The sequence below is a fragment of the Papilio polytes genome, unplaced genomic scaffold, assembly GCF_000836215.1.
Source record: "Papilio polytes unplaced genomic scaffold, Ppol_1.0 DF824169.1, whole genome shotgun sequence".
Lineage (NCBI taxonomy): Eukaryota > Metazoa > Arthropoda > Insecta > Lepidoptera > Papilionidae > Papilio > Papilio polytes.
This window is the reverse complement of record NW_013525035.1, coordinates 4,237,205-4,260,868: the sequence shown is the minus strand read 5'-3', so window position 1 is coordinate 4,260,868 and position 23,664 is coordinate 4,237,205. Positions and strand designations below refer to the sequence as shown.

The 23,664-nt window shown below is 34.4% G+C and overlaps 1 protein-coding gene across 2 annotated transcripts in view; it reads left to right on the top strand.

Annotated features, from left to right (window-relative positions):
• The window catches only part of LOC106111364, a 331,426-nt gene that overhangs the window by 98,026 nt on the left and 209,736 nt on the right, over nucleotides 1-23,664 (top strand). The window contains exons 1-2 of one of the 2 annotated variants that reach the window (XM_013293414.1): nucleotides 20,754-20,838; nucleotides 21,108-21,352. In XM_013293414.1, the coding sequence (XP_013148868.1) occupies nucleotides 21,157-21,352 (196 nt within the window). In that variant the 5' untranslated portion in view covers nucleotides 20,754-20,838; nucleotides 21,108-21,156. Of the gene's footprint in view, nucleotides 1-20,753; nucleotides 20,839-21,107; nucleotides 21,353-23,664 lie in introns of those variants that run through there. The other variant, XM_013293413.1, reaches the window with a different exon arrangement.

Genomic DNA, 23,664 nt, shown 5'->3' with positions numbered 1-23,664 from the left:
CAGACCATTACCCACCGAAAATTAAATATAATTAAATTACATTACAGGGTTTTAGTACAATGTGTTTTGCTATTAGGTTTTAATTTTTTTCACCTTCTCAAGGTCATTTGTAGGTTATCATATCTCGCTGTTTTTCATTTGAAGCTTCACAAATTCTATATACCGTTCGCTTTCCATTCAAAAAATAATTAAAAAAAACCATAGCAATGAAAATATTTTCCGTTCCGTCAATCATTTCGAAACCGCCGTCCACTTTTCCAGGAAACATTTATAACGAGACGTGCAATAAAGTCCGTGACTCGTCCCCGGGAGAACGAAAGTAGCAGCAAAACGACCGAACGAACGCTTCCCTTTTAATTGACGCGTCCGAGTATCGGGTGTCCCGTTCACGTGATCCTCTCGAATCGTGTTCGTAGTCAAATTAGCTCGGGAAATACGCTATCGCGTTTTAATATAACTTTATGCTATCATGTTGAATTTGCTAAAGATGTACTTAAGGCCCTACGTACGAGGCGTAGTAACTTTTTCCCAATCGCTCGCGACCTACTAGTGAAAACGTTGTAAATTAAGTTACTTCGATTTTCAACCTAACTTGACACGTAGTCACTACTCCTATACTGACTATTGGGTCAGTATATTGTATTGTATGGTCAGTATTTGTATATTTTGAGACGATACGCCTCAAAGATTTGATGTATGTACGGAACGCGGCACTTGATACTTGTAACTCGTAACGAAAGAGGCCTAATAAGCCTAAGATGGGTTTCGGCGTCAAACTTTAGTACACACGTTGACGAATTGACGCCGCCTCTATGAATATGTCACACTGTCCAATGAGCCTTAGTAACATTTAGACCGAGCGCACACACAACTATCGCACAATGGTTGTGCGATTGCCAATTGTTTCGTAGCCCATTCAACATGTAATAACTAAAAGTCGAGTAGTGTCCGCACATTGATATAATCTTATAATAATCAAAGCGGGACTAAACAATAGGGCAAAAGTTTAGTCAAAGATGTGCGCGCTTTTTAAAGACAACCGATAGATAGTCGCTCGTAAATCCTAAATCATGGTCATCTAATGTCCTGTTTAGATCCAACCGTCATTAAGTAAGACCTATTTGTTTAGTATCTAATGCTTTTTGTGTTTTATAATGTGTGCATTTTGCATCATCTATACTATTATAATAAAGCGTAAACACACACTTCTTTGTTGCCTAAGATTTCACCAATTACAACATATTTTTGAACAATTCTTTTTTTAAAAAAAGCCCTACACTTACGTCACGCTTTAGGCTATATATTTTCACGCCATTTAACTTAGGGGGTAAATATTTTGGTTAAAAACCCTAATGTGGGAAAGAGACCATAAGTTGCTGCCAACATCAAGGAAGCAAGATGGCCAAGTTTTGTCATGTCACGTCATTTTGACATTTGCAATTGACAATTTGAGACATGTAAACAAAAAAAAAATATGCTGATGAAATTGCACGGGAACTACTAGGTCATAATAAAGTTTTTGTTCCATAATTAGGGGAACTAACATTACTACCGTGACGCATTTAAGTCAAAACTAAGATCGTATGACATTAATCATAATCAAAAATACCTTTGTAGATAATTCCAGTCATTATAGATGTACCATAACGATGAACAAAAAGCAACTGACGAACGGCTTCCGACTTTTAAATTTCGTTTTTACATCTAAAGTTTTTGTTTGAGTTACTGAGAAAATTGCAATCCTGAACAGAGAGCTGAGTCATTTGCTATTTAAACTAAAACAGCAGTAAATGAGTCTGCGAATAGCGAGCCAAAGACGGGGGATGATTAAAAACTTGCTATTAAAGTAGGACGTACTTGTGACGGAGAAGCGCTTGACAGATTAATATAAAAAAAACATTACAAAGGATAAGCATATATTACGATTCATTTGAAAATGTTTATAATGTTGAATAAAATTATAATAAAGCGTAAACACACACTTCTTTGTTGCCAAAGATGTCAGCAATTGCAGCATATTTTTGAATAATTCTTTTTTTATTAACAAGCCCTACACTTACGTCATGCTTTAGGCTATCTATTTTCACGACATTAAACTTTGGAAGTAAATATTTTGGATAAAAAGCCTAATGTGGGAAAGAGACAATAAGTTGCTGCCAACATCAAGAAAGCAAGATTGACATGTCATGTCATTTTGACATTTTTTATTGTTAATTTGACAAATGTAAACAATGAAATAAAATTTTCATAATTTCATGCGGATGAAGCCGCACGGGAACAGCAAATTGAATAAAACAAAATATTTCTTTGCTATTACTAATAAATATTGCTAGCAAAAGATTAACTGCATTTTTTTACATTCAAAACGGGTGCATACTCTTGACTAAACTATCCCACAACTGTTGTGCGATTGTCAACTGTTTCGCAGCCAATTCAACTGTTTAGTTGCACAACTAAAAATCGAGTAGAGTGCGCACCTCCATATAAGTTTAATCAAAGGTGTGCGAGCGCTTTTAAACTCCAAAATTAACGTAGGATCCTTCAAGAATCGAGCGTGTCACCTTTTCTAAAGTAGGCAACGTCAACTTAATCCCTTTTGGTTAGTGTCTATGGACATCGATGATCACTTAATTGTACCTTGTTTAGCCCTTACTCTGAGATATATTTGTTATGGTAATTTTAATATGAAATAACAAAGTGCTCCCGACGTTATTTTACAATGTGGCATTATTAAAAACCATCATCATCACCAGCTCACTATACGTCCCCACCGAGGGGCTCGGAGCCTACCCTAAGTAATGGTGACTAGGCCATAGTCAACCACGCTGGCCAACTGCGGGTTGGTCGACTTCACACATATCTTTGAATTTCTTCGCCGATATGTGCAGGTTGCATCACGATGTTTTCCTTCACCGTAAGAAAGTCGGGTAAATGTATGTATGTACATAACATATGAAAATTCGAAAAATCGAAAATCAAATTGGTATATGGCGGGATTCGAACCCAAGACCTGTAGATTACAAGTCAAGTGTTCAAACCACTGAGCCACCGACACTATTAAAAACCACTTTACATTAATTATATTGTCACAAGCACGTAAATGATTTATAGTTCGTTACGTGAACTTTATAAAAAGGGTCGGATCCTTTGAAAGTCAGCCAAAAGGGCGAAATTAAATACTCGTTTTTAGGGCAATGGCAGTTCTTTTAATTCAGTTAGTGTTAAGTGAGTCAGCTTTGAAAGAATTGTCTTGGTACTGATTCATTTAAGACAAAAACCAGAAAAAAGGTCGCGTTAAAAGAGCGGAGAGAAAAGCTATGATTCACGACTTGAATTTAATTTTTGATATCTAGTGACGAAAAATGTTTCGGAAAAAAGTTTTGTATAAATCTTTTGTGATAAAGGGAATGTCTCGGTAAATAAAAATCCTTTTTAAATAGCATCATGTAACGGTTGGTGTTGAAAAACCCCTTTTTATATCTTAATTGAGTGACGTGACGTAATTTATAAAGCCGGCCATCATTTTCATATAGGGTTATGTTGAATGTTTTTGTTGTATATTCTACGATAATCAAATTTATCTTGAAAAAGTGTAATGAACTGGATATCATTTACAGTAATCTGTATAGTTTGATGGGAGATGTAAAAAACCAATCTCGAGACATCTTAAAATAGTAGTTTCAAAATTGTTTAAAAGTTACTTTAACAGTCTCATAGATGAGCTTCGTCATAATCTTAGTAATGTTTTAAACTATTATAGCTGTGTTTCGCGACTTCGCCCGCATGAAATTAAAAATTGATAAAATATTTAGCCTATGTTACTCACTGATAACGTAGCTTTTTAATGGCGAAAGAATTTTTGAAATCGGTCCAGTCGTGTTTGAGTAATTTCAGTAGATACCAAAATACAATACTTTCCTCTTTATAATAGTATAGATGTGAAAGTTTAGATGGATGGATGTTTGTTAGAGTTTGTAGACTGAACGGATCTTGATGAAATTTCACATAGATATAGTTGATACTCTTTACTGTTTTTTAGTTCGAAGCATGCGAAGTCACTCGTAAAAGTTAGTAAAGCTATAAACACTACATTTAGTGACTAATATCTCATGACGACATTACTTAATTACGTTGAATATCCAAAAATCCTTTCAATAAAAGTGCTGGTACGAGAATTCTTACACTTTCGGTCGCGTCAAACAAAAGTTTTCAAACATATTTTCGTGAAAGCATAACGCAGGTTGCATTATAAACGTACGCTTTGATATCCGCGACTCTCTCCCACAAAACACGTACACAGTTCACGTCCATCACATAAGTCCTAGCACTTCGCGCATCCACAATCCGGGTAAAGCTACGCGATAAAGATGCGTTCACATTGACAAGAAAATAGTTGAAATTCACGCAGATATAAATTATTAGAAATAGGCATATTTTAAAATGTTGTTTTTAAGTTAATAGCCATTAGAAATCCGGTAAAATATATCCTATGTTACTCAGTGATGATGATGCTTTTTGATGGTGATAGAAGTTTTAAAATCGGTATAGTAGTTTTTGAGTTTATTTGATACATACAAAAATTAATCGCGCAATCTTTCCTGTTTAACATTAGTATAGAAATATAGATTTATTAAGATTGAATATTAACGTCAAATTTTTATGATGAATAAATAACTCAATTTTTTGGTCCTTTTTACCTAGTACTAGGCTGTTGCTCGAGATTCGTCTGCGTGGAATTAAAAAAACAATAATTAATATAGCCTTTGTTACTCACTGATAACATAGCTTTATAATGGTGAAAGAGTTTTTTAAATCGTACTAGTCGTTTTTGAGTTACCTCAATTCATACAAAAATCCAAAAATATAAATCTTTCCTCTTTATAATATTAGTATAGATTGTGTAATCGCCCTTATAAAGTGTGCTCGCGCATGAATATTAAACCCAGAGCATGTCTCGTTATGATGTGTTGTAAACTAAGGCGCAGGATTAGCGGTGCAAGAGTGTTATAAATGTTTCGCTTTTTATACTGTTAGTATAACTTGCCAGCTTGCATTTTGATTATATTTCTATTTGTGTTCTGATACTTTTACTATATGTAATTTATATAGCAAGAACAGAAATTTTTACAGGGTGCGCAAACCTTTTACTAAACTATCGCATAAGAGTTTCGTGGAATGGAGGTGCACACTACTCGATTTTGAGTTGTGCAAAACAGTTGAATTGGCTGCAAAACAAACGACAATCGCACAACTGTTGTATGACAGGTTAGGAAAAGGTCCGCTCTTAGAATATGATGAAACTTTTGTGTGTTTCTGAGTACTTAAGTCTTCTTCTCTTTTCTCCCCTTGTATAAGGGAGGGTAGATGCATGTTACGTGGCAATCTGTTCTGTCAGATGTTCAGATGTCTATGGACAGCAACAGCTTCGTTATATTTGTGAATTACGGAGACCACTTGTTACCCTTCTTTTAAGTAGTTATCCATTGCGGAAGCTGTAAGGAAAAATGCTGTCTCGTTTAATTCAATGTAAACCAAAGCAACAGTAGCTGACAGTTACTTTGTTGCTTGTGTCACTACTGCGTATTCATGCTTCGAACTACGTCTACTTTGAAATCAGGGAATGCAAAAATGGTATGAAATTTTATATTTCTGGTTTAAGTGTAACGCGGTTTAACAGAAGGCAGTTTAAAGCCCGCATGAGCGTGCATCAAATGCAACCAATTTGCATATTCACACCCCTGTTTGACTAACGCGCTTTTCAAAATGGCCGTTTCGCGATTGAATACTCTATTTCACACGTTGCGCCTTTTAACAGTTCGCATAAAGCCGATATTTATGCAGTATTCATTTGTTTTTCGTGTGCAAAATCCGTAATTTAAATTTTAGATTACAATTTTGTTATTTGAGCGGTTAGTTTTTTCGCGAGCAGTTTAACGTTTTTTTATATTACAAGGCGTCAAACAAGCAAGCGGCCACCTGAAACCGCCGAAATGGCGATGCGACCACTGCCCTTAGACATCCGCAATCGCAGATACGATGCCTACCCTAGTCGACGGAGGATGTGACGCACATGAAGAGGGGAAATATCCCCTTTATGTGCGTCACCTCCTACGTCAAATCTAGTTTTCATTCCCAGCCTTCTCTTAAGAAAAGGGTAGAAAGGGAAAGGGACTAAAATTAGGTCTTCGGCACCACACTCATCAGACTAAACGCGGAATTGCTCCCACTTCACGCTTGTCTTCTGTGTGGTATTGGTATTACACCAGGCGATCCGGAAACGACGTATGGAGTTTTGTATAATCCAACGTTAAGCAAGTGTTTAATGCTTGTTCTGTTTAGCTCATGGTTTGCAGTTAAGGGTAATGTTTATGAGTGTTGTAAATTATCGGTTACACTTTGCGGTTTTACTGTTTATTTAACCTTCACTGACCTCTAACGATACAAATGGTGATTGAGAAATGATTTCATATATTTACACAGTTCTGTATTTTTAGTGTGGTCCTTACTGTAACTTTAGTAGGAGAATACAAGACGAAAGGTTCTGTATGCGACAGTAAGAGTCCTTTAAATGTGTCGACTGATGTTGTCTTCGACATGATGTTGACGGTTACTGCCTTAGGATTGATCCTGGCGGGGGTGACCGCCTAGAGCGTTGGCAAGCGCCCTTTTATGCCTTTTGACTTACGGTTGGTGTTACAGTTAAGTGGCGTAGATATCACGCTCAGGACGTCAGTAATGCAAAAAGGTTCTGCATGGATGAATTCAGGCCCAACTTTAGCCCCCTTTCCTTCCCACCTTTTTGTTATAAGAATAGAATTGGAAGGGAACATGGACTTGACGCTAGACGCAAGGGAAGGGGAATTGTCTTTTTTATATGAGTTTCCTCCTCGATTAAGAGTAGGCAACACATGCGCTATTGCGAATGTCTATGGGTGGATTCAGGTGGCTGATTGCTCGTTTGCCACCTTATGATATAAAAAAATTCAATGTGCGTTTTCTTGTAACATAGGCACTATTTACGGTTGAATAATTGATTACATATACATGTGGCATTTACAATGACAGGCAATAATCAGTGAGCGTAATTTAGTTGAAGCCACATAATGATCATTAGTGCGTAATCAGCACTGAATGGACAAATTAGCATTCACTTAGTCACGTCCAAGCGTGACCACGAATCGGTATTGTCTTCGATGTATGGAACATTTAGCTGTTAATAAATGGACGCACGACTATGGATAGTAAACACACTTTTTGATATTGAATGAGGTAAGTTTTAAGTGCCTACGTTTTATTATGACTTCTAGGCTAAATAGCTTGTCTCTATTAGAATTAGGCTGACAGCTAATTTCTATTGCCTCACGGAGCTTGCGGGATACAAAATTCTTTTCGCGGGCTAAAACTTATTTAGTATGTCTCACGAAAGCTTTATTAAGTTAATATGCCAAATTTCATCGGAGATCCGTTCAGTAGTTTAAAATATAAACCCTAACAAACATCCATCCATTTAACGTTTTAAATTTATATCGTTAAAGTATTACAAGCTTTAACTAGAGTCGTAGTAGAATAACATGTGTTTATTTATTTTTTTAAAAGTTAATCTCTATTAAGAATCGTAGATTCAATAATGTACATCATCCTTATCTAATAACATCAGGGTCTCAGACCGTAGATTAAACTGAGCGATACACTGACCCTTACCGTCATCACAAATCGCTCTGCTTACAAAACGATGTGGCCCAGTTAACTAAAATAATCAAATCCCTCCCAGAGATTCGAGCGCACAAATATTTACATTGCAGTAATTTGGGTTAATCGACGTAGTGTACTTCATAGCAACTCTGGTTCGTGTTAAATTCAAATCTATACTAATATTATAAAGAGGAAAGATTTGCAATTTTGTCTGTATTGAAATAAGTAGCACCAGTGGTAGAGAAATTTAGAAACAAAAGGTTAGCGTGGTATGGACATATGCGACGAAATGATGGGGACATAATCCAGAAAGTGTTAAGATTGAATGTGGATGGCTACAAAGGTAGAGGAAGACCGAAGAAAGTATGGATGGATTGTGTGAAAGAGGATATGCTTAAGAAAGGAGTGGATTCAGATATGACTGCTGATAGAGATGTATGGAAGAGCAGCACATACTGTGCGGACCCTCCATAAAGGATAAGGGCAAGTTGTTGATGATGATGAAGATGAAATAATTCAAAAACTACTGATCTGATTTTAAAAATTCTTTCACCATTAGAAAGCTACGTAATCAGTGAGTAACATAGGCTTTTATATAATTTATTAATTTAACGCGGGTGATGTCGCAAGCCACAGCTAGTTAATAGTATATAAATTTGGAATGTCTGTATGTATAAAATTTTATCTGTACGCGTTTGTTCGTGGTAATTTCTGAAACTCGCAACTGAATATAACAGTGTTGTGGGTTCTCAAGTACACATGCCAGTAGCTGCTATGCTGGCATGACATATGCTACTAGCACAATGCGTTAATATATCCTAGTGTTGTTTTTTTGTACCCCATTGGTTCCGTCCTCAACTTACTTGGCCGTAGATGTTAAATATTTAATGTTGTGACATGCAAGCATGTCAGTACAGCATACTAGTAACTGGCACGTGCCAATATCTGGCATACAAGTGTATTCTCGGTATTACATAGGTTTTTCAATAGATTTCGCGTTCTGAAGTGATCTTTTAATATTTTGTTACATAGACAAAGTCGTGGGTAATTACTAGTATCGTTATATAGGCCAAATCAGTTTACACTAAACTTTTTAAATTGCACTTAACGATTTATGTATCAGTTTGTGGGTTATGATAATATTTCTTTTAGATAAACGAAATATACTCGTATTTTTCAAATCTTGAGTTTGTTCTACAAACTTCATTAACGTTAAATCTTGTGCTTTGGTATAATTGTACGTTTCCTTGAAAACGAAACATGTTGACGCAGTCTACTTAGGTAATCTTTAAACTATGGATACCAACATTTAGAAAAACATTTCAATGATTACTGTAATTCTGTAATGATAGTTTACTAGCTGCCCGCGACTTTCCTCGTATGTTAAGAACTATTGTGTACGAGCTAAACGTTATTATTGTAGTCTATGTCGGTGCAAAATTTGATCTACATTTGTTCAACAGTTTTAGAGTAACCTGTAAAATCCATCCAAACTTATTAGTAAGATTCTGCGAACGCCTAATTTAAAACTATTATTTGCACGAATAAAAAAGTAATTATGTATCCTATGTTTTATTTCAATCTATCCTCTACAGCTATACCAAATTTCATTGTAATCCATACAGTCGTTTAAATTACAATCTCCAACAAACATCCATCCATCTAAACTTTCGCATTTATAATATTAGTAAGAAGTAAGATTCAAACAAGGAATAAAGTTTAATTTAACCAGTATATATAGAAAATTACTACATTATTCTATAATAATTTTGCCTTTAATGCGATCGATTGTAGACTACAAAGTATTATCATGCAATCATATGATCTCTGTTTATAACACGACCACTTCGTTCCCATCACCGCACGCTCCGCTACCCAGCGTATGATCGAGCGCATCAAAATGATATATTGTGGTGTTAAAATTGTTTCTGTCGGTTAATTGGGCTTCGTACACGACCGACTCGTAAAATTGCCTTATGAATGTAGAAAGTTATTATTAGCCCTGATTTGGACGCGTTTGGAACTGTGGTTCTTAAACTTTCAAGGAATAGTAACGAAAAATTAAATGTTTGAATGTGAGTATAGTAAATAAAACTATAAACTATGTAGAAGAAAGATTTTTTTATGTTAAAACTCGAGAACAAACGCCCGAAATTTTTATAGTTGCATTTTCTTGTTGATTTCTCTACTTAAAGGAATATTGCAGTTTGAAATTATGTTTAAACAAAAATATAGTTAATCAAATTATTTAAACTTTCGTGAGACATTTTATAATTAATTATTTAACGGCTTATTCACGTCATACTTTTTTCCGGTGACCCTCGCCCTGAAGAAGGACACCCGCAGGGTCTGAAACTGGTCGGTGCCGTCACCGGAAAAAAAGTATGACTTGAGTAAGACGTTAAATAATGAATTAAAAAATATAGTTATCTGCATGTATCAAAGTGAACGATTGTGAGAATTATGTAAAGTTCACTCGTGAAAAATTTACAAACTAAATCATCATTATCTTTCTGCTCTCTCGTAGGGTAGGCGCAACGGGTTTTTATCCTCCACATAACTCTATCATACGTCATCTCAGTCATCTCATGTCACCTTTTACGCAATCCATCCATCTCTTTCTAGGTCTACCTCTACCGATGTACCCTTCCACACTCATAACTAACGTTCTCCTTGTAACATGCGATACATCCCTCATAACATTGGGCATGCTAACCTTTTACTCCTTACTACTGGCTACTCTCAAACTTCAAATTCAACTTCAAAATTTACAAACTACATACAAATATATAAAGAAAAAAGTTTGAGAACCGTTGATTTGTTTCAGAGATGATTTGATAACCGGATATGTGCGTTTCGGTTGCGCGATTCGTTTACAATAATTTTGTATTAAAACAAAACATTGTAACCTACATTTAAACATTAATGACTGTGTTATGTTTTGTTTACACATTTAAAAGAAAATCAACAATCTGATATTAAAAAATAAAACAAAAAAATGGGACCCACCTGCAAGCATTACCTTTCGGATAAAAAAGGATTTTCAAAATCGGTCCACTAGCGGCGGAGTTATGCCGTAACACACATAAAAAAAAATAAAAAAAAAACATACAGACGACTTGAGTACCTCCTTCTTTTGGGAAGTCGGTCAAACAATGTGTTGATTTGCGAAACAATAAATATCACACGGTAACTTTGATTCAATTTTCACTAACTGCAAATGTAAAGGAAGATAAAAGAAAGTATGGATTGTGTAAAAAGGAAATGCTTATGGGAGAATTCAGTTTGATAGAGATGTACAAAAATGCCGTATAGATAGATGCTGACCAGAAAAACAAAAGATGCCCAACATTCATACTAACATTTTAAATGCGATAGTTTAGTTGGATGTTTGTTAGAGTTTGTAGCCTAAACGGCTTAACGGATTTTAATAAAATTTGGCATAGATGTAGAGGATAGCCTGGAAGAACACATAGGCTACTCACTTTTTTCTTTAATTCCCCGCGGACGGAGTCGCATGCGAAAATTAGTTATCAATAATTATTCGTGTGTAATAGACTTACAATAATCAGATAGCAGTTGGCAATGACCTAACAATGTCATTTTGAAAGATATGTGTTGCTATTACAATTAATTCCGGAAAAAAATAGTTTATAATTGGGTTTGGTTTTTAACATGGGATTTATTAGAAAAAAGTTGGGAATTTTATGCTTAACAGTAACAGACTCTTGTCAATATCGAAAAACTGCAATAAAACCCTTGTTTGTCTACATTCTAAGCGTGTCATAAAGTTTATTATTAGTTAATACCGTGTCGACGTGCAGTTTCAAAACTGTATTTTAAGAGCTCATCCTTGTTGACCAAACACCTCGAGTTGCATCGTCGACAGATTTATGGCAAATAAAGCTTTGATATAAAGTGTTACAAATCTGTTTTTATTTTGTAAACTCGCGATGCAATGTGGAACAAACAAATGTTATTTGTATAGTGACAATGTAATCCCTAACAACTAACTTCGCCTGTCCTACTTTAGATTTTATAGACATTAAAATAGATTTATTTAGAACTAGTTTTCACCCGCGACTCCATCGGATTAAAAAAAATATCCTCCACATCTGTTCCAAATTTAAATAAATAGTAAATAAAACATCTTTATTGTTGTCATAAAAAAAAATAGAATACAGTTTCCTATGCACTAATGTTTACATGAATTGACAACTCAGGCTGTAGGCTCAGCGTGACCCGCATAGCCTAAGTCATGCGGATCTGGTTCACTGAGGTCCGATCCGTTCAGCCGTTTAGGCTACAAACTCTAACAAAAATCCATCCATCTAAACTTTCGCATTTATAATATAGTATTATAACTAGAAAATCTTACTTCCTATTGATATTAGTATGCAAAAGATTAGATGGATGGATGTTTGTTAGAGTTTGCAGCCTCAACTGCTGAACGGATCTCGATGAAACTTGGTATAGATGTAGAGCATAGTCTGGAAGAACACATAGGCTACTTTTTTTTATTCCACGCGGACGAAGTCGCGGGCGAAATCTAGTATTTATAAAGTCTTTCTTTGTTAAAATCTGCGTATATAAATGATAATTATTGCTGTCTCTATGCATGTTTTAATAGTAATTTGAGGTCAAATCAGTACCCACGTTAACTTCAATGACACGCTTTTAAACAGTTATCTAGAGCGCATAAAATCTCGTCGTAAAGTTTTAATTTATTTTAATTAGGTAAAGTAAACATATAAAATACGACCGATGTTACAGATTGTTAAATTGGCGAGCGCGGGTCGCGGTTGCGTGTCTCCTGTGTGGTCGGGCCTTTATGAAAGTTTTATAGATGCGAGGTCTTTGCACGCTTTGTGCGTGTAGATCTGTTAATATCACGATTCTTCAATAAAACTGCAACACAAATAAATATTAAAAACAAAATAAAAACAAAAGACTAGGTTTGTTAATATTCCAAGACATGGCTGTGGTGTTGAAAAATATTATATTATTAAAAAAAATTGTTTACGTTGACTACAAAAATAAAGTTAATATAAAATTAATATTTATATCATATTACAGTTGCGTTGTCTGCTAGTAAAATATAACTTTTAAGATGGTTCTCCCCTTAAGTAAATGCGAGAGGAAACTCTAAAGTAAAAAACCCCAAGCTTTATGTTTTTGACAGCCCTAGGTGTATCAAAGGAATTCAATTACGATAGCAGCACCCCTAAATCGGTCTTTTTATATTTTCTTATTGTTTTATTTGCTAAATAATTAGTTATGATCATTTTTACGGCGTTTTTATTGCAAGTCCTTAGTTTTTACGAGTACTTAACGACTGTAAAGGCTCATGATATCACGGCTTAACGAAAAAAGAATGGTTGTCACAAGCTAAGAATGTTAAAAAAAAGTATTTTTTAAATATTATGGTTTTATAGTTGAACAGCAACAGGGTAAACAACCTAGTAGTGGACTTCCATTTTATCAGCATTTTATAAACTCATTTTGTCATTACTTAAATTTCACAATGTCTTCTAAGAATGTTACTTATCTTTACAATACTTGTACACGAGCAGCTATAAAATTTGGATCAAGTTTTTGAGTTAACGTGAAAATAATCTTAAACTAAAGCAAGTATACAAATAGTTTTCAGATAATAAAAAACAACTATTAACTCTTGTCAACGACGTCCCAAAGACGGACAGCATGTCAATTAAAAGACCACATGAAATATTATCTCAATACACGCGATGCCCTCTAACGTTCAACTTGCTCTCCACAACACTTAGCATATGTAAATCGCTCGCGGAAAGGGTCCGGTCCTTCCTATGCCTTATGCGCATTGCCCCGTTAAGGTACCTACACAATGCACGAAAACGATAGCGGTAATTGAATTTCAATGTTTGTTTTAATGAATTTAACGACCATATCAATTGATATAACGATACGATCAAACAATAAAGTACGAAGTAGCAAGGCTGCCTGTTCTAAAGACATAGAAAATGGATGGGTTGTGTGAAAGAGGATATGCTTAAGAAGGGAATGTATTATAATATAACGGCTATAGAAATGTGTGGAAGAGTGGTATACGCTATTCGTTTCAACATTTAAATTTTCTTTAGAATTGCGAGATATTTTTGTCCCAACATTATTGTAAATGTGCTCTTACATTTGGATTCCGCGATCGTCGCTGCCCCACTGAATAATAAATTGGTAATTGTTCTCAGCTTAGAGTATTCCGTATATTTAAATATCGCAGGGTAAAGGGCGCATTTGCATAGGAAAAATTCTTGAATAGGATTCGAAAAGCGGCCAGCGATGGGTCGACGGTTTAGAATGTTCAATGGATGCGTTCCCGTTAAGGTATTTTCTTTATATCTTAAGATCTGGACAAAGGAGGCCGAATAACGAGATACTGTTTTATTTACGAACAAGACGGTCGATTGATCTGGATAAAAAATGCAAGTATATACGTATAGATTTGTTTAACGAATGTTATGATTAGTATATGACTGTGATGTATCGTTTAAATACCTAGCACAGCGATGACTGTCAAATTTATTCGCTGCAATAACTACGAGATAACATTGTTCAAAGCTGTCATGCTACAAGGTCAAAAATGTACCAGAGTATGAAATAATGAGACACGAAATTACTAATCTGCTTCAAAAAATAGCCTACACATAATATGTTTCTACGCGATTTGCGAAAAAATTTATCGCTACATTAACCATATTCTCGGTGGGTCGGTCGAAGGCAAAAAAAATAGGCGAGCGCTGAGCGCATCCAAATGCTCCTTAAATAAAACGAGATTATCAAAGGCCTTTGCGAGACGGCCGTATACAATAACCCTAATTTGGCTACCGTCCAGGCCCCGTCTCGCTGCCGTCCCGCGACCGTGCCGTTTAGATTGTATCGTTAGTTCGCCGGAATTAAATTCAGTGCCGCTGCGGGAGCGAGATTAACTGCGTAATGTTTGCGAAAATGTACGGACCCGGGGAATGCATTTAGATTGATGGTTGTGTATTAAAAATAAACAGACGAAGAATGCTTTTGTGTGGTCAATTTGTGGTGCGTTTACCTTGATTTTTTGTCCAATTACAAAGTTTTTACTAGATGGCGCTGTTAAACGATGAATATATAATCTGTAGGTATAGATCTCAATGTTTATTTTATTCGTTTTTTCTAATGTTTTCTTAAGGACTTCTTTAATAAAAATGGAGATAAACAAACCTCTAGATATACCATTTTCAAGATAAGGAATCGTCTTACGTAAGACGTTCTCCGGCCAACAAACATAACGTTCAATTTGTCGATAAACACACAGACTTAGATAAATTACACACGCTACTACTACTTTACCACTCATAAAGCTACACTAAGGTCTTCACTTAGTGATGAATTACTACCTCTCCGTGTTACAACTAGTGTTATATTCAGTACTATTTGAATTATATCCTTTGATAGAATATAGTTTTTATTTAACCAATTTCTGGATAGAAATCTATTGATAAATATAAATGTGAAAGTTTTGATGGATGGATGTTTGTTAGATATTGTAGCCTAAACGGCTGAACTGATTTCGATGAAATTTAGTATAGATGTAGAGGAAGTCTGGAAGAACACATAGGCTACTCACTTTTGTTTTTTTTTTAATTTCACGCGAACGGAGTTGCGGGTGTATGCTAGTCTATTGATAAATATCTTTCTCAATTGTACCATAATGCATTTATCTTTGTTTTATTAGAAACGAATGACACTGCAAATAATCATTGCCGTACTCATGCTTTGTGATGAGCTATTATAACCCTTATAACTTGAGAGTAAGGTTGAAATTTCCTAAAGCTGTTTAACTTCTTAGTAGCCGTATCAGTTGATATTCTCTTGAAGATTCGATCGATCAAAGTCTAAATAACTCTAGTGAACGCTCCATCAAACGGTGGCTCTTAACAGGTGAGGTTAATGTTGCCGTGGATATGTAAAATTATGTCTACCGTTAAAATGACTCGCTTTCTAAGCAATTTTTATGTAATTTATCATAATTTAAAGAATAAAATGTGTCCCAATTTTTTGTCTGTATCTATAGTAATACTTTTTTACTTTTCTATATTAATTTTATAAAGAGGAAAAATCAGTTTTGTATGTATTAAAATAACTCAAAAAGTACAGGGCTGATTTCAATTATTTTTTCACGATTAAAAAGCTACGTTATCAGTAACACAGGCTATGTTTTTTATTACTTTTTTTTTGTGGGCAAAGTCGCCAGCTAGTTGGTAATAAATAGGTTTTCCTCAAGGTAATAGAAATTCTAGAAACATCCATGCATATTCGATTACTAATGAACATTTTTCACAAAAAAACCTGTAACCAAAGAAACAAGTTCATGATTTTTATTGTAATTTATCAATTACTAGGTTATTTTGTAATTGAATTTGTGTAAGGTTATATTAGGATCTTTCATTTCTGAGTACTTTTGTAGGTCAATGACCCCTAGCTATAATAAAGTAAGACTACGGCCATTTAAAGAATTGAATAATACGTATTCTGAGCATCGAAATACGTCAAATATCAATCGAGCCGCGCAGCTGTGCCCCTTGATAAATATTCAGGGGTCTCGTTCAGATGTACGGTAGGGTCCGAAACCGATTTTTGATTTGGTGACAGCGACAGTCGACCATATTTATTGTGTGTTGGATAAAGTTTTTATATATTCCACTCGTATAGACTTTTTATATATCTGTAAAAGCCTACAAAGATTGTATTTATATTTTTCTAGCACATTTCTAAACTGCCAGTGATATCAAAGAATTAAAGGTTAAAATACCGACAAATTATAGAAAAGATGGTTTTTAAGATTTACGCAATAATTGGACAAATTTGATAAAAGAATTGGAAGTACAGTCAGCTTCGTAAATGTATACAAAGGTATATAAACATGCATTAATTTGATGTTAAAAAAAACATGTTTGCTCGCATTAATTCGTATGTAATAATTACATTACGGATAAGTGCATTTATATTTTATAAAAGGAACGCCTATACACATTTATAGTTTTGTAAATGTATACTTATATAAAAGGCTGACTGTACTTTACGTGTTAAAAATTGTACGAATATAAATGATGTGTTAATGACAGAAATAGATTTATACAGTTGGACAAGCGAGCTGGAGTGAGGCCTCATTTGCACTCGGCTGCGATTAATTTTAACGGCTAATTGAATGGACGCGTTAAATGCAAATCTGTTGCAACTAAAGGTTCCCGACAAGCTATTGTTTTGTACTGCATTATAGTACAGATAATATATTTAGTTCGTTGATGTTAGGATTAATTTTGCTATCTATATAAAGCCTGCTAGACAGTCGAACTGTTCATTAAAACATCTGTAGTGTGCTTTAGGATTTTGTAATAATCAAATGTCAGAGGTGATGATGGCATTCCATGTAATATAGTCCTGAAAAATAATGTAGCCTATTTTTTTTTATTCTTTCTTGTATCAGCGAAACATTTTTGTTGATTTGTTTCATAATTTTTTGTACGATTTAAGGCTTTAAGCCTATAACATATATTATCATCAGTAATTAAATGTTTTGTTATGACTAAAATACGATATATCTCGCCACTATATTTATCTATTATAATAAAGCGTAAACACACACTTCCTTATTGCCTAAGATGTCAGCAAATGCAGCATATTCTTGAATGATTATTTTTTTAATAAAAAACAGCCCTACACTTACTTCACGCTTTAGACTATATATTTTGACAAAATTAAACTCAGGAGGTAAATATTTTGGATAAAAACCCTCATGTGAAAAAGAGGCCATAAGTTGCTGCCAACATCAAAGAAGCAAGATTGCCAAGGTTTGTCTTGTCATGCCATTTTGACATTTTGCTATTGATCATTTGGCAAATGTAAATAATAAAGTAGAATTTTCATAATTTCAGGCGGATGAAGCCACAGGGGAACAGCTAGTTTAAAATAAAATGTTAAAACATGTATCAGAGAGTGCTTTGGAGTGCTCTTACGCTGTTCTCGGTGTTCCTCCTAACATAATGACTCTAAGTAATAAATATTCAGATTGTAAATCCTTAGCGCCCCTCATCTAGTATTCAAATGAACTGCGGATTGTATAACGATGTAGACGGGATGTGGGCTAATGTCTAAATGCATGCCAGGATACTATTTTAAATGGTTTTAATTTTATAACTAGTTTATGTATTCGTGCTGTATTATTTGGAAGGAATTACACTAATATTAAAAAGAGAAAAGATTTTTGGATGTAGTGAAATGTGCGATTGTCGATTGTTTGCAGTCAATTCAACTGTTTAGTTACACAACTAAAAATCGAGTAGTCTGCGCACCTCCATATAAGCTCATAGACATCAAAGCCAGACTAAACAGTTGTGCGATAGTTTAGTTTGAGATGTGTGCAACTCTAAAGCTGCACTGCTCACACTCTAACTGCTATCAGTATATACTATTTAACAGTGGTAGAGCCCGCTTTAACATCTTCGCACGAATGCGCCGTCTCGCCCGGTGTAATACTACGACCACACAGAAAACAGGCGTGAAGCGGAAGTTAATTCCGCGTTTCGTCTGATGAGTGTGGTGCCGAAGGCCTAATTTTAGACCCTTTTCCTTTCCACTCTTTTCTTAAGAGAAAGGATGGGAAGGAAAAGTGGATTTCACGGTAGAGGAGATGCATATATATGAAGGGGAAATGTTCTCTTATGTGCGTCTCCTCCTCCGTCAATGAAGAGTAGGTAACGCATCTGCAATTGCGGATGTTTATGGGCAGCGGTCGCTTTCCACTTCGGTGGATACAGGTGGCCGCTTGCTCGTTCGCCACCCTATGTTATATAAAAAAAAATACTGTTTATATTGAAGTTAGCAGATCCGCGATAGGTGATTGTGGTGTAGGTTTCGCGAAATATAAACCCAGCGTCGGTGTGTTTTATTGAATTTTCAATTGAAGCCTAGAGTTCCGAGAAAATCTAAGTAGATTGTCGTATGTTTTGAAAACTTAGTAAATATTCTTTTGAATCTCAATAGTTTTTTAAAAGGTGTTAGTGAAAAGCCGTTTCATGAAGTTGTTTTTAGATTAAAATAAATGTATAACTTTTATATTTGACTTTAATTTGTGACTATTAAAAGTTTTTTATTTCTTTTAGTAGAATTCGATAACCTCTTTTTACAAGATTGCGTCCGAAAAAGTTTAATCCGAGACAAAGTATTGTGGGACCAAAGCTTTATAATTTTCTGGAAACGATTTATCTATACAAATATGTTTTATTTAATGTGTTTGTTATTTTATTGTAGTAATTGGCAAAAGATTGTTAGTTTAGATCTTTCATTTTTAGAAGACCTAATATCTAAGTATTTTTAACCGCAGTATTCTGGGTTACTTTCCTGTTCGTTTTATCTGAATTTGTATTTTGTTAGTAACTTCTTATAATATCTTTCGCCTCCGTCTTCGTCCGCATAAAAAGAAGTAACTAGCACTCATGTTCTTTCAGACTATGTTCTACTACTATGCCTAATTTCATCTAGATCCATTCAGCAGTTTAGGCTCCAAACTCCAATAAACATCTATCTAAACTTTCGCATTTCTAATATTAGTAAGATAATACGTTAACTGCTTGACGAGTCATGAAATTTCAGTACGTATTTAATATGTTTATTGGCTTGTCGCTTCCAGTCTTATCCCAGTCTTTGTAACTGGCAGGAAATGTAATTTATCTTCTCTAATCTAGGTTGACTGGATTCCCCCCCCCCGGGCAAAGTTTCAGCGGTAAGCTGAGTTTCGTTGCTTTGTTTACACAAGTAATTAAACGAATTAGAAATTTGGCCACTTCTCAAAAGTTTATGCATTTTCCTCGAGCTACTTGACTAATCCTATTTATTTGCATGCGAGTGTTAGTGCAGTTGTCTCTTTTATTAATACTTTTGTTTTAACTTGTTTGTGTGTTACATTTTATGTACATAGTTAAGTCCGCTGTTATATCTTTTTTTGGTTTCCAAAATTCTTTGCATACGGAATCTAAGAGTTCCGATTTCTAATCTTGCAGATTCCGTCTTTGATTTAAATTGCGAATTATATATGAAAATATTTTTATTAATTTTAAATTATTTCTATCAAATTGATTACTTCCGTTTTAGGCACATGTTACAAAATTGTTAATAAATTACAGATATCAAATGACAATCTATAATGAAAATGATCTTGATTATAACGGCTTAATATCTTAGAATAGCGATTAAAAGCTAATTGGACCGGGTCCGGTAGATTAAAAAATAAAAGCACCTTGCGTGGCTAACGCGTGGTGATAGCCAGTATTACTGTCAGATTTGAATTTCGAACAACCGTTATTGTTATTAAAAAAATTCTATCGTTTGAATTTGGAACACGTTTTGTTTGAAAAGAGATGCGTTCTATTTTTAAAAATTGTACAAAATTTTATTTTGGAGCGTATTTGGTTTTATAAAAAAATTACAACATTTTTTTTTGCTTTGTAACTTTTTAAGGTAAATAAACGTTAATGAACAAATATCTCGCATCCAGATGTTTCTACATTTCACTTGAGCTGCGTAGCTAACTGGCAAGTATTGCAATTTGCAACCTTACAACGTTAATATTACTTTCGTCTATCAACAAAAGCATCCAATTATAAACCTTGTTCTACTATAAATAGGATGCATTCGAAACAATACCATATGTCCTCTTAAACGCACAGAAAAAAAAGAGACGCAGGTAGAAAAGTGAACACAAAAGAGTGCGTTCCGTTTCTCTGTCGTTTACAAACTTGTATACAATTGGCTAACTGTTCTTTAGTGTCTATTATAAATAGTTATAAAGTTCAAAATCGCGTGTTGTTCTATTTGATAGTTTAATGGGTCTTTGTTGAATCGGCTCCCAAGTCCGAGTTCCTTTGAAATGCACGCTCGCTGACGGTCAAATTTTTATAGCTATGACGAGGCGTGTTGCATTTAGTACTTTTAGGTTAGTTTTGGTTCATTTCGCGGGCGAAGATGATGTTTCTCGTTTGATTTTTGATTGTAATTAATTTAATTAAGTGTGTAGTGATTTATTTGTGTACTTGTAGGTTTTATTAGTGTGTGTGTTTGTTTCTATTTGTAGCTAAGATGGTATGTAGAGAAACATGTTCGTATTTTCTTTTAGTTACGAATTATTTTACTTATTGTATTCTATATTAGTGAGGGTATTTTTTCATTGAACGGTATGAATGTTGGACATTCATGTCATTGTGAGGTTTTGTTTGGATAGTTTTAAAAAAAGCCAGGAAAAAACAATATAGTTCTTGTTATCTAGATCTTCATTTGTTTTGTTATAATTTCGTAAGTTATGTGTGTTTTGTTTTAAAATAGATTTTAATATAAATTATCTTTCTTTCCAGATGCATCCAGCGAGATGTTGAAAATGTAAATGTTCTGTGATCAGAAGATATGTCGCGGTCAATGATGGATAAGCAGGATTCCAGCTGGCGTAGATTGTGTGTGTTAAGATGTGTTGTGATTGTGCTAGTGATCAGTGATTGTGGTAGTGGGAAGCAGATGAGTGAGACGCTCCAGAGGGCGCTGTCGGCGGTGCGAGGTCCGAGCCCTGGTGCTAAGAAACTGCTAAATATACCTGAAGATGGAGGTAAGATTAAACTCACCACTAATAGTGAACACTTTGATTACTGGACATTGGGCATCTGTGAAGCATTTGTTTCTAAATTTGAAAGTAGATTGTTCTAGAAAGAAGAAATCTTACGAATATATGTATACTAAACGCTAAATTTTTAAACATGGAACGTCGAGTTTCATTTAAAAACTTTTAACGCTTGTATTAATGCTGCGTTTCTAAAGTTTCCAATTTTGTCATTACCTTAGTTTGACTTATGTTTTAAGGGAATACTCAAGTTACGTAGTTCGGAAACGCATTACATAATTCGAACCAAAAACATTAACGAATGGGTAAACTTGGGAAACCGGCCATAAAACACGTTTGTCTTTGTTTTTCACAACGAGAGGAAACGAGACAATGTTTTTTAACATTTCCGATAAGGAATACATTATTAAGAACTTTGAAACATTCATATATTCAAATGAGTTCACACCCAACAATATAATAACAAAAACTTTATGCGCCGACGATCCAATTAAGTTTCAGGGCGATTTAATTAAAGGTTATGACTTGAATAACGCACTTACAACTTGTACTTAATATATCAAAGTTATTCGTCTTTACGATAACACTTCTAAGTTGAAACTCGTAAAGCATCCTGATTTACGCTTCTTCACCGACAATGCCTAAAAGCTCTGCGTTTAATTACTTAAAAAGTTTTGACTTGTGTCATTATTAAGCATTCGGGGATACGGACGAAAGTTGTCATTAGGGTTGCCACTTCATTGTTTTATAAAAACCAAAAAAAAATTAGCTTTACTAAATAAAACTATTATCAACAGAAGTACTTTTAGATGTATTCAAATGGCTAATACCGACAACAATATTAACCATCTCAAAGACTAAAGAGATGCTTATATGAATTCTATATCCATGCCAAACCATTCTTCTGCGATACTCAGAGACCTTTAAAAGTCACTAAGTCTAGATTGACTATGTTACTAATATTATAAATGCTAATTTTGATGGATGTTTGTTAGAGTGTGTAGCCAAAACTGCTGAACGGATCTCGATGTAATTTGGCTATGCCAATGTAGAGGATAGTCTTAAACACATAGGCTACTTGCTTTTGTTTTTTATATGCTATGCTGACGGAGTCGCGGGTGAAAGCTAGTGATAAAAGAGAGACTAGTTTGCTAACCATTGCACTTGTGAGTCAGTAAATTTTATGTATTTTTTTTTTAAATCTATACATACTTAACATTTTTGTCCTCTGTTTGACATTTTACAATGTTGTTTTTTTTTTTTAATTTTTAGTAATATTTATAACCTGTTTTGACTTTGACATGTTTCGCGAATAATTTACATATTACTGTAATCTGACCGGTTTGTACGAGTTTTTGAAAACCCAAATTTTTGTGTTCGTATTAAAAAAAAAAGAAAGTTGTAATTATGTAAATTTTAAAATGCAAATATGAAATAGCAGTTTAATGCATGTTTTTTAATTCGTTGCGAATCTTGTTATACACAGCCCTGTTACTTGAGTATTCCGTGACCTTTGAACTAAGAACTAATTTATAAAATCTTATAATCACCCACAGGGCTTAATCTAGACTTTCTTTTTAGAACCGTATTCGCAGGTTCCCTTGTCTATCTTTAAACAAACGAGGGTAAAGTTATCTCTTGAAACAAAATATTGCTTAATATCGTGCTGAAACACTTAAAACTAAACAATCGCACAACTGTTTAGTCTCGCTTTGATTTCTAAAGCTTATATAGAAGTGCACAATGCTGGATTCTTAGTTGTGCAACTAAACAGTTGAATGGACTGGAAAACAATCGACTATCGTGCAGTTATGCAATAGTTTGTGCGCCCACTCTAAATATTTTTACGGCTACATGCTGAAAGGAATATTGAATATTTCGCGACGTAAACGTCACTTACAATCTGATAGACGTTAAAATTTGTAAGGAATTTGGAGTTTAAACCTGGCCTTATCATTTAAAACTTTGTTACATATTTGACGTTTCAGTATTCGGCCATTAGTACTGTTAAAAATTCTTCGACAAGAAATGTGGTTGTTTTTTTATTTTGATTGTCTATATAGTCTTTGATACACATATTTTTTAGCTACTCCTCTTGTATTTCAAAAGTTTGTACATAAGTAATCAAGTATTAAAGTTATACCGTGCACGATTTAACTTGGAATTTAATTACCACTAAGTAAAGAGTCATTTAACTTTCAAATTTGTGTGCCTCTTGACATCCAATTAAGGTGAGGTTATACTCGTTAAAGCTCATTAGGGGTTAATTCTTTTGTACAAAAAACATTTACCGACTCTTT